The sequence below is a fragment of the Nomascus leucogenys genome, chromosome 9, assembly GCF_006542625.1.
Source record: "Nomascus leucogenys isolate Asia chromosome 9, Asia_NLE_v1, whole genome shotgun sequence".
Lineage (NCBI taxonomy): Eukaryota > Metazoa > Chordata > Mammalia > Primates > Hylobatidae > Nomascus > Nomascus leucogenys.
In genome coordinates this window covers 41,295,765-41,308,708 of record NC_044389.1, presented here as the reverse complement: position 1 = coordinate 41,308,708, position 12,944 = coordinate 41,295,765, and the positions used below count along the sequence as shown (strand labels likewise).

Genomic DNA, 12,944 nt, shown 5'->3' with positions numbered 1-12,944 from the left:
GGATCACGAGGTCAGGAGATCGAGACCATCCTGGCTAACAGGGTGAAACCCTGTCTGTACTAAAAAATACAAAAAATTAGCCGGGTGTGGTGATGGGCACCTGTAGTCCCAGCTACTTGGGAGGCTGAGGCAGGAGAATGGCGTGAACCCGGGAGGCAGAGCTTGCAGTGAGCCGAGATCCCGCCACTGGGTGACAGAGCGAGACTCTGTCTCAAAAAAAACAAAAAAACAAAAATGCCATGGTGGCAAAGTTATACATCTTTCCATAAGGCATTCCTTCTATTGGGGTATTTATTTTTATGTTTTTCAAATGGAGGAAGAGCTGGGGTAACTAAGTTCCCCCAGATGATTCTGCTTAGTTTCGTAGTTTGATATTTACTGCTCACCTGGGTAAGAGGTGCCACTCATGTGTTTCTCATCATTGATTATTTTGTGTATTCTTCCTGAGAAATCTTAGGCTATTTCACAAATACATCCTCTTGGAATAATGACAAAAGTTGTCATTGCAAAAATATATAGCAGTTTTTCCCAAAGGTTTTTGCAGTAGTTATAACAAATAAACTCTGTATTTTGAAATGTAGAAAGTGTAATTATAAAGTATATAACATCCTTAACGAACATATCACAATTATATGCTATGAGTAATATTCGTCAACTGAATTTGCCTAAGGTCTGAATTTAATGATAAGAGTCCTAATAATGTTGCATTAAAAAATAATGCAAATGTGTATCTAGTGGGATATGGTATGTCCATAATCTTGATGTGAATCAAAATGACTTTTGGCTCTTTCCCATTTTTATTTGATTTTTAGAAACAGTCAAAAGTCACGGAGACTTTAGTGAGTATACTGTATGATGAAAAGGATAATACTCACCCCTACCTACTCTCAAATTGAAATATAATGAGTCTTATGTTGAGCTTATGAAAATAATGCAAATAACTAGTTTGAGAAAAAAATTATTTTGTGACGAGATGTCATAGTTCGTGAATAAAATACACAATACATAAATGTATAAGGAAATCCAAATATAGGTATTCATTGAGGAGTTGTAGCTATTTAATTAACCTTCATTTAGCTAGTAAAGGGACACGTCAGCGAGCTTTAGAAAGTTTAAATAGTTTATGATTATAAAGCTTCTAAGATGGACTTAATTGTGCTCTCACTAGCAGAAAAGGGGTCACGTTATTTAAGTCTCTAAAAAACTCATTATGAACTATTTAATACACATGTTGCCTTAACTGTTCAATTCCTCAAAGCTTCAGGTAGTATAGGCTTCTGTAGTTGTGTAAGAGACCAAATTATGAAGATTGTATTACCGAAGACTTATTCCTTCCAGATCTCAATTCGATGTGGCTGTTTAGCAATTATCAGATATGAAATGTGCTTTCTAAGTGAAGAAGTCCCTTCTTCCTGCACTGTACTGTGATATCAAGCAAAAGTAAAAACAAGGTTGCAACTTGAGCACTTGTTATAAGCCAGCAACTTTCTGAGATGATTATATTATCATACCAAATTTGCAGATGGAGTATAGAGAAGTTAAGTAACTTGCCCAATGTCACACAAGTAAGAGGCACTGTGCAGGTACAATTCGGGGATGTGGTTCCTAATCCCACACTATGATTTTACAGAATACTGTCTCTCAATCCTTGTGTAAACATTTCCTTGCAGTTATACTGAAGCAATTGTGAACAGGTGCGTTTTTGAGCACATTAAATAAATGTTAAATTGGTGTCATAATGCACCAAATCCTAGGTTTGGGGGTCACATTTTGAGTGTGTTGCTTTTTAGTAAATTTGGCAATTGTTTGGGCTTTAGTAGAAAGCTTCCCTAAAGACTGCCTTACCTTGAAGAATACACTTGTTGAAAACTTATAACTATGAAAAAATATTGCACCTCATACTTTTTCAGTTGCAAAACTAAGATAAATTAATAAATGGTGCCTTTGATTTATTTGCCGTCAGTTCAAAGACATACAAAGTTTTTTAGATAAAGCAGTCTGTTGTAAACAGGTTCCTGAATTTGTTCATTAGTTTATATATATATGTACACACACACACACACATATGTAAGTCTTATATATATATACACATACATATATACAGTCTTTTATGTATATATATATATTTAATGGAGTCTTTCAGGTTTTCTGTATATAAGATCATGTCATCTGCAGACAGGGAGAATTTTACTTTTTCATTTCAATTTGGATGCCTATTATTATTATTAGCTAATTGCTCTGGCTAACGACCTGAAGTACTATTTGAATAGTGGCAAGAGTGGGCAACCTTTGCCTTGTTTTTGATCTTAGAGGAAAAGCTTTCATGTTTTCATTGTTGAGTATGATGTTATCTAAGGCCATGTTATACATGGCATTTATCATGTTGAAGTAACTTCCTTCTGTTCCTAGTTTGTTGAGTTTTTATCATGAAAGGTGCTGACTTTTGTCAAACACTTTTTATGCATCTATTAAGACAATCATGTGATATCCTTTATTCTGTTAATGTGGTGTATCACATTCATTGATTTTTTATGTTGAACTCTCCCTGTATCCAGGGATAAATTGCACTTGATCATGGTTTATAATTTTTTTCTTAAGTGCTGTTGGATTTAGTTGGCTAGCGTTTTGTGGAGAATTTTTGCATCTGTATTCATCAGGATATGGCCTGCAGTTTTCTCGTGGTGTCTAAGTCTGGCTTTGGTGTCAAAGTGATGCCAACCTCATAAAAAGGTGTTTGGAAGTGTCCCCTCCTCTTATGGTTTTTTGGAGTTTGAGAAGGACTGGTGTTAATTCTTCTTTAAGTGTAGAAAAATCGAGTAGAATTCACCAGTGAAGCATCTGATCCTGAGCTTTTCTTTGTTGGGAGGCTCTGATCACTGACTCAATCTCCGTGTTAGCTGTAGGTCTATTCAGACTATCTCTGTGTTAGCTGTGGGTCTATTCAGACTTTCTGTTTTTTCCTGACTTAGTCTTGTAATACGTTCTTTCCTAGAACATCCTCGGAGTTGACCGTAGTTGTTTCTTTTTCCTTTTTTCTCATCTTGTATTTTTTAAATTATGAAAATAAAAACAACGAAAGACAGAACAGAAATATATTATCCCCAATAAAATTTCCCCTTAGGTAAGATTTTAATTAATTATTATAAGATTATTAACTAATTATTAAGATTATCAGCAGCTAAAATGGCTGCTCCATAAGGAACAGGCATAATTTCTGTTGCATGTGGGATTTTCAGAGCATTTTTAATGAATTCACAGTATCATCTAATCCCTGAAAGAATACTTCTTTACACTGAAGAGGGCTATATTCTCTGTTTGGCTTCAGAAAATATGTAAAGTTTTATTTTTATTTTATTTTTTTTTTGGTTTCCTATCTGGCACCTCTTTTTCTGGCATATCCTGTTGGCATTGCCCTTATAAAGAACTTCCTGGAAAGCAGATCATTTTGTTGTGATCCAGAAGTACTTTTGTCTGGCTACTAGGTCATGCTTTACACGAAGAACAAATGACGGAGCTAAGCACACTATATGAAAACGTCCAGGCCGGGTGCGGTGGCTCACGCCTGTAATCCCAGCACTTTGGGAGGCCGAGGTGGGTGGATCACAAGGTCAGGAGATCAAGACCATCCTGGCTAACACGGTGAAACCCCGTATCTACTAAAAATACAGAAAATTAGCCAGGCGTGGTGGCAGGTGCCTGTAGTCCCAGCTACTCAGGAGGCTGAGGCAGGAGAATGGCGTGAACCCGGGAGGCAGAGCTTGCAGTGAGCCGAGATCGCGCCACTGCACTCCGGGCAACAGAGCGAGACTCCATCTCAAAAAAAAAAAAAAAAAAAAAAAAGAAAACGTCTAGTGTTTAAACTCGTGAGAGACTTTTTCAATTTGTTTGTGTTGTTTCTCTTTTAAAAAATAATCCAAAGCATGCAAGTTGTGGGTAGGATTTTTTTACTTAAAAGTACAGTGATGTTGATTTTTGGCCAAAACTTGGAATAGCTGGGAAAAAATCAAGAAAAAACAACTTTTATCAAAAGGCAAATTAGTTTTTGAAGCTGGTGTTAATTGGCAGCCAAGGTGTTTCATTATGAAGCTGAATTTGTAACAGTTGTTACTTGGTTACTGTGAAAACAGCAGCCAGGAGAAAACACTGCATCGTGGAGGCTATTTCTCTAGTCTCTCCCAGCCCCTCGGCCAATGTGTCAATAACGTGAGTCCTGTTTTAAAACACTTACGTGCTGCCTGTTAACTGTGCCTGTGTTGGCTGTTTATTCAACTTTATTTCTGGATTAGATGCATATTTTGTAATGAATTGGGTTCCGGGATGATCACTTTCAAGCGGCAGGTATTGTATTTTTCTGTTTTGCAATTCTCTATGTTTGAATGAAACCCAAGACCTTATTGGGAGAACTGTTTTTCTTTGTAACCTACAGCATAAAGCAAACCACAGGAAATATATAAATTGTAACTACAGAGATGATTCTTTTGGATGAAGCAATGAGAATTGTAGTGCTTTGTATCTATGTGTGGGTGTACCTACTGCCGATTTTTTAAAAGATAAAACACCTGAGGACCATAGGTAGTAAGGTTCAACTGTTTATTCCCCTCCCTAGTAGTAAACAGCATGAAGATTTCTCTTTATACATAACATATCCAAAGCCCCTGGGAGTATGTATGCTTTGATATTTTCCCCATTCTGACATTTTACTACCTGGCTAAACACAAATAGGTTTGCTATGTGAGTCATCAACCTATAGGCAACAAATTCTTGGATTGTCACATATATGGTCATCCTTTTAATCTCTGTTGTGTTCAGCATCCAGTTTTATGGTAACGTACAGAAAAAAATTATTTTCTCTGAGTCATGTGGTAAAACTCTTGGTTTAATTTTTTTTCAACAGTTCCCCAGCCAAATAATTTAATGATGTGATCATAGTCTTGTTGAAGCTTGTGCTATTGATTCTAAGAAGCAAGCATGGCTTTATTTGTTGTCCTTCAAAACAAAAACAGGTTTTCCTCTTGCTCTGCAAAGTCTCAGCTAGGGTTTTACAGAACAAAATAATGAATGCTTCTGCTGCAGCATGTCACAGGGGAGGCTGGGACAATACTGAACTCATGCACACTGCTGATCCTTGCTTGCTGGGCAACGTGTACACCTGGATTTCTGACAGCTATGTGGGTTCACTAGAGACCTCTGTCATTCTTTTCATCCTCTTATAGGCAATGGTCGAGACAGTTAACAACCTCCTTCAGCCACAAGCTTTGAATGCATGGAGAGACCTCACTACGAGCGATCAGCTGCGTGCGGCCACCATGTTGCTTCATACTGTGGAGGAAAGTGCCTTTGTGCTGGCTGATAACCTTTTGAAGACTGACATTGTCAGGGAGAACACAGACAATATTAGTAAGTGGCCTTTGTTATTCAGAAGGTCCAGACGCTCTTGTATATCGGAAGAGGGAAAAGAAAAAAGTTATCTCTGGTGTCCTAGATATGAGTGATGCTTTATTTCAATGGAGAAAAGTCATTCTTTTTCTAAAATAAAGAGGGCATCACTTGTCATTGGCTTAAAAGGATAGACAATCATATGTGCTATCTTTCTTAGGACATTTCAATATTAGGTTCAATATTGAACATAGTGGCCTGAGATCACTTACGGTGAGGTTTGTTTTTTTAAAGGACTTTTATGTATGTATTATACTATTTAAAATTTCATCCTCTTGATACAGGACTATTAGGAGTTATTTCAGTTATAATGAGAGGATCTTTGAATTCACATTATGAAGAAATAAGTCATTTGAGTGAAAATGATAAAACAGTGTTGATAATCGTGTTATTTAGCTTATAAAGGATATCAATCTATTTTTATTGTGGATTAGGAGTAGCTGACAGTTTTATTTCAGAAGTTAGGAAAAAGCTGTTTCAAATTTATTGGGCTTAAAGATAGTTCAATATTGATATGATAGTACAGCACTAGATTATCAAAGGATTTTTATTTAATTTATAAAATAAAGATTATATTTTGAAACTTAAGACCAATGACAATGTATTAGAATTTGGGATTGAATTTTAAATTTTAGGCTTTATTATTGACATGTTTGTATTATTTACATAATTTTAATAACTTTTATTTGCATTATTTTGATAAAATACTAACAATATATTTTCTTAAAGATTTTCATAAAGCATGACAAATAGAACGAGAATTCCGGTGTTTTGATTTCAGAAATACTGCAATGGTTTAGGAAATTATTGCAGCTTAGGTATGTTTCTCAATGAGCACTGATATCTCTTTGATATTAACAGAATTGGAAGTTGCAAGACTGAGCACAGAAGGAAACTTAGAAGACCTAAAATTTCCAGAAAACATGGGCCATGGAAGCACTATCCAGCTGTCTGCAAACACTTTAAAGCAAAATGGCCGAAATGGTAGGTTAAAGTTTATTTTTTAAGCTTGAGGGAATTGAACTTGCATCAATTTATTTCTTTTTGGCCTGGAATATTAGGTCCACTATTTAGGAGCTTTTCCCCTCTTCCTCTTCCTATTCTCTTTCTCCTCGTCTTCCTCCTCGTCTTCCTCCCTGTCTTCCCCCTCTTTCTACTGTACAGCACCATCAATATTACAGTGATATTTGTTCTACAAAATTCTCAATCAGATTTGGAAATTGTTCATTACTTTTCAGTTGCCAGAAACTTAAATATGAGGGAAATTATGGACAAGAAAAATTCAGAGGATCTGACATCTTTCCTCAAAAAGAGGAACTCTCACTGAGTTTGCAGATTTCACTTGTAAAATTTTTTATGTAATTTTCACTTATAAAATTTTTTATGTAAATTTTACTTGTAATTAAAAAAATATTTTTTGGTTACTCAGCTTCTTTTTAAGAGTGTTTTTATGCTTTTCTTTGCAAAGCATACAAACATTTAAATGTAAGGAGGTGATTTTGGGAAATGGAACTATAAATATAATCAGCTTAGCTTACTAATAAATTGAATACACTGAAAATAATTAAAATTCAATAAATAATCCTATAAAATATGTCCCAAACTTCACTAATATTAAAAACTGTTTAAACATACCCACATATATGTGCATGTATATGTATGTGTGTGTATATATGTATGTATAGATGTGTGTGTATATATATAAATATGTATATATATACATCTCCTCCAAAGTAGACCCCATTCCCATATTTGTACATATATACATATGCACACACACACACACACACACACACACAGAGATGTATTTCTTTTTTGCCAAGAAAGGGAGATCGTTTAATTTGCCAGGTGATAGGAAGATGACCTCAGTTCCTAGCAACCAACTTAATGCTAATATTTCATATTGCAGGGTGAATAGTTTTGATAAATAATATCAAGAAAAACAACTTACATTTGTTGTCGTCAGAATAAAATGGTCTCTAAATGTTAGAAATATTGTAAGACTAAACTTAGAAATCATTTTTATGTTACTCATTTGACTAAGAAAATTTTTGAGACAGCAATAAGATTCAATAGAGCAAAATTAGATTCTAGCATTAGCTTCCTAAATCTTTTGCCCTCCAACAGTGTATCCTGTTGACAAAGGGTTCTTCCGAAACATACATCTGACCAATTGACTTCCAGTTACACTTAGAGTGAAATCTCATGACTTGACTAGACCTGCCACATGCTGCCTGGTCCATTTCCTTCCTGTCTCATTTGCCACACCTCACATTTGTCTTCAGCATGTGCTGTGTGATCCAGACAGAGTAATCTTGATTCTGTTTCTTGAACACACCAAGCATGTTCCTGCATCAGGTTTGGGGCGTTTTGTTTGTTTGTTTTTATTATTATTTTTTTGCATTTTTTTAAACCTTTCTTCTTAGAATAAAATTTTTACGTTTTTTATGCATGGCAGCCTATCATTCACTTTTTAGAATAAATCTACCTCTATAGGGAGAGTCTTCCCTATCTCCTCTAACGTAGACTCCTCTTTCCCAGTCACTCTTTCCCCATTAGCCATGATTATGCCAATGTTTCTTCATAGCATTTATTCACTTACCATTATAAGAAATAATATTATTTTTAATCTGCCTGCTTATTGCCTGTGTCTCCCTCCAGGCAGTAAGTTCCATGAAAGCAGGGGCCTTGTCTAATCTTGTTCACTGACGTAACCCTAGTACTTCAGTGCCTGGTCCATCTATACATCTATATACTCACTACTTATGTATATAATGAATGTGTGAACCGTCAGACACAAAACTGTGTATCTGAAGACATATAGAAATAGATTAGTCAAATTAAGTTATGTGTTCATTTATTTTCTAAATTAATGTGTAGTTTTTTTGTGTGTTTTGTTTTGTTTTGTTTTAATAGAGAAGAAGGTCTTTCTATGTTTCCCAGGCTAGTCTTGAACTCCTGGCCTCAAGGGATCCTCCCACCTCAGCCTCCCATAGTGCTGGGATTGCAGGCATGAGTCATCACACCCAGCCTGTTTTTGTTTTTGTTTGTTAAAGTCACATTTAAGCATTAATTTTGGAGCAGAGAATTGCCACTGACTAAGTTTGCTGGTAACTCACAGTGGGATGGCAAAATGACACTATCCTGGAAGTGGAAATTGGCATGAATTGTCAGCCAATTATAAACCAATTAAAATTAAAGTTTTTAATGTCAACAAGAAAAATGCATGGATGTTCTTAATTTTCACCTTTCAAAAATCAGCATTTCAATACCAAATCTAGAGGGAAAGAACAAAATTAAATTATGTGTTATAACAGATAAGTATTTAGTGAATTACTATGGTTTGCTCAGTACTGTATTAACACTTGTAGATTAGATAAGAATGCTCTCTTCCATTATGTAGCTCCCATCATAATCTCTTTGCTGGATTACTGAAATGATAATGGATATCTCATAGAATCACCGAGAAGGCTGGAGAATCAGTCCCGGAAGATATATTATAGCAAGGAGGCTGACAGCAGCCTATACCACATCACAGAATCACTGCTGTGAAATGTCACTGCTGCCGCAAGTGAACTCTGTTGCAGTAACTGTGCCGCTGCTGCTGCTGCTGCTATTGCTGTACCACTTCCTGCTTCTTTGTATCACTAGCTCCTCATCTGATATCTGAGGCTTCTGCATCTGATTGGATGCATCTAGCGGAAGTGCCCAGAGCAACGTCTTCTCAATAAGCTAGGAAAGCAAGTATATGTCCATTTTGTGTCTATAAATTCCGAAGAGTAGGGAATTTCACAAACATGGAAGTTAGATGTTAAAAAGCCCTCCTCCTCAAAAACAAACAAACAAACAAAAAAGGACCTTTTTTTTTTTTTCCTATCTCCCCACATGGCTCAATTTTCTTTTTTTCCACTTGATTCTAAGATTCAGAGATAGGGACTATGACTTCCTCATCTTAGTAACCACAGTAGTTGGGGCCGGAAATAAGATATAGGGCTTGACTTTCTAAAATAAAGGAAATAATACAATTTTAAAAAGTGTGTTAAAAGACAATTCATAGAGGATTAGATTTAAGAGACTGTCATAAAGGAAAAAATAAGGTGGAAGGACTTGGTGACTTTGTGGAAACAGTGACCTTAAAATAACATGACAGTTGAGTTTTAAGACAGGTAAAGATTGTGAATTCTTGTGTGTTTTCCTTAACATTGCAATTGAGAAATAATTTACATACACTAAAATATACATTTAGCTTGAGGAAGCATTTAGCTTGGGAATCTGACAGTTGTACATACTTTTATAATATCACAAAAAGAAGGAAAATAAATCTCTTCTGTACCCAGAAAATTTTCCCATGGCTCTTACCAGTCTTCTTATTCCTCTCCTCACCTAATAAAACTTTCTTCTCATTACTATTTCTGTAGACAAAAATTTGCCTTTTTTTTTTTTTTTTTTTTTTGAGACGGAGTCTCACTCTGTCACCCAGGCTGGAATGCAATGGCACAATCTCAGCTCACTGCAACCTCCACCTCCCGGGTTCAAGTGATTCTCCTGCCTCAGCCTCCTGAGTAGCTGGGATTACAGACATGTGCCACCACGCCTGGCTAATTTTTGTATTTTTAGTAGAGACAGGGTTTCGCCATATTGGTCAGGCTGGTCTTGAATTCCTGACCTCGTGATCTGCCCGCCTCAGCCTCCCAAAGTGCTGGGATTACAGGCATGAGCCACCACGCCCGGCCAAAATTTGCCAGTTTTTAGACCTCATATAACTGGTATCATACAGTATATACCATTTGCTGTCTCAATTCATTAACCTGGCAAAATATTTTTAAGACTCACTGATGATGTTCCATGTATCAATAGTTCTTTATTGATGCATAGTATATTCTATTATATAATGTGCCATAATTTATTTATTCTCCTATAAATAATAATTGACTTGTTTCCAGTTTGGGCTATTAAGAATGAGGATATATATCCACATATATTGTGGTGGATATGTGTTTTCACTTATCTGGGAAAGGTAGATGTATGTTTAATTTTATAAGAAATTGTCAAACATTTTTCCAAATGGTTGAAATATTTTACACTACCACCAGAAGTGGACGAGAGTTCCATTTCTTCCACATTCTTGTCAACACTAGTGTGGTCAGTCTTTTCAATTTTAGAGATTCTTGTGGGTATGAAATTGAAACTCAATGTAGTCTTATTTTTCATTCTCTAATTACTAATGATACTGATCATTTTTCATATGTCTATTGGCCTTTCCTTTATTTATTTTTCTAAAGTGTGTATTTGCATCTTTTGCCATTTTAAGATGCCATTATTTTATTTTTTGTTAGTAAAAATGTTTTGTATATTAATGAATCTTATTTTTAAATGTATTTCAGTTCCTTGTTTGTTTTCTTAATGATGTATTTTGTTAGATTTTTGGTTTTGATAAAGTTTAGTTTACCATTTTATGATAAATGTTTTGGGGTCTTATTGAAGACATCTTTGCCTTCTTCAAACCACAAAGATATTATTCTATATTTTGTTCTAGAAGCCTTATGATTCTGGTTTATATGTTTAGGTGTATGATCTATCTTAAACTTAGTTTTGAGTATGGAGTGAGATAGGGATTGAGGCTCATTTTTTAAAATACTGGTATGTAGTTGTTTTAGCATAATTTGAATTTCCTCTCCTCATAAATGACTTGGTACTTTGGTTGAAATGAATGCTGGATTTTTTGTGTGAATACATACTACATGGATTTAATTTTCTATCTCATTAGTGCTAACTAATTTAAGTAGAATGAACAAACTAATCAGAGTTTGCATTTACTTTAGGAGAGATCAGAGTGGCCTTTGTCCTGTATAACAACTTGGGTCCTTATTTGTCCACGGAGAATGCCAGTATGAAGTTGGGAACGGAAGCTTTGTCCACAAATCATTCTGTTATTGTCAATTCCCCTGTTATTACGGCGGCAATAAACAAAGAGTTCAGTAACAAGGTTTATTTGGCTGATCCTGTGGTGTTTACTGTTAAACATATCAAGGTAAGAAAATGGCATATTAACTTGGTTGTTCATGTTATCTGTATTTTTATAACACTGAACATTAAGTATATTGATTTTCTTTTAATATTTTTTCCATTTGACATATAGCAGTTCATTATCTGTACAATATAGTGGTAATTTTTTTTGTCAGCAATAAGATTTGGAGGAGGAGAATAATCCTTGTATATGTAAATACTTATGGTGAAAGCATTCATAGATGGATTTATAAATGCTTCTCCATAACTAAAAAGAGCTAGCCCAAGTATATAGAACTAAATTACAGCCTGAAAACCATAGATAATATTACAAAATTCTACTGTATTTGGGGTTCATGTGAGATGAATAGATTTTTAGCTGCTCTTGCCGCAAAAACAAGAAAACAATGGGTAACTATGTGAGATGATGGATATGTTAACTCACTTCACTTTGGTAACCTTCCTACTGTCTACATGTATTTCATAACATTATGTTGTATACCTTAAATAGTCACAATACTATTTATGTTTTCAAAGAGGAATAGGAGTACATTAAACAGAACTAGACATGGTTCTATATTTGATATTTCAAGCAATTATGTCCACGTGAAGATATATTTTTGCATATATACAAAGATTGTAAATTCAACAAAGATTTCTAAAGATCATCCTTTCAGATGTTGGTTGTTAAGAGCAATTAACCTCTTTATTTTGCAATGTGTATTGGTTAGTGTGATTTTGAAACATTGATACTAGTATATTATTTTAGTATTAATTTTAAAAAATAGTGCACTCCTCTCTAGTCAGAGGGAAGAAACAATAGCATATATTCAGTTTCATTTAGAATTGTTGAGGCCCATTTATGAAAACATTGGTAGACATATCTAAAAAATTGGAACAGAATATGAAGTTGTATTATATGGAAGGAAAATGCCAACCTAATTTACATGATCATAAAGTAGCTGTTGATTTTATGGATTTTTTTCCCCGTAGCAGTCAGAGGAAAATTTCAACCCTAACTGTTCATTTTGGAGCTACTCCAAGCGTACAATGACAGGTTATTGGTCAACACAAGGCTGTCGGCTCCTGACAACAAATAAGACACATACTACATGCTCTTGTAACCACCTAACAAATTTTGCAGTACTGATGGCACATGTGGAAGTTAAGGTAAGATATATGCCATACAATGAAAACGTTTTAGTATATAATATGGTCACTAACTGTAAATAGTCCTAACTATATGGGCTATCATATTTCAATGTTTTTCTACTTTCATAGTAATTCTGTTAAGGAACTCTCTGATGTTCAAACCATATCCTTGTGGATGATTCAAAGAACTTGTTATCTCTTTTCCTATTACCAATATAGTTCATAAAATTGAAGTTTGCTTAATAAACTCTCCCTAGTCTCCCTGTTATTTTGTATAATAAATGTCAGACCATAACCTCATGAACATAGGACCCCAGGACCAAAGGCCAGTGGGGTTGGTTTAGAAAGCT

The 12,944-nt window shown here is 35.0% G+C and overlaps 1 protein-coding gene across 22 annotated transcripts in view; it reads left to right on the top strand.

Moving 5' to 3' along the window:
* Positions 1-12,944, top strand: part of ADGRL3 (adhesion G protein-coupled receptor L3) — an 871,587-nt gene that overhangs the window by 728,665 nt on the left and 129,978 nt on the right. For all 22 annotated transcript variants that reach the window (XM_030818870.1, XM_030818875.1, XM_030818872.1 and 19 more), the window contains 4 exons: positions 5,214-5,397; positions 6,298-6,420; positions 11,259-11,467; positions 12,436-12,612. In XM_030818870.1, the coding sequence (XP_030674730.1) occupies positions 5,214-5,397; positions 6,298-6,420; positions 11,259-11,467; positions 12,436-12,612 (693 nt within the window). The remainder of the gene's footprint in view (positions 1-5,213; positions 5,398-6,297; positions 6,421-11,258; positions 11,468-12,435; positions 12,613-12,944) is intronic.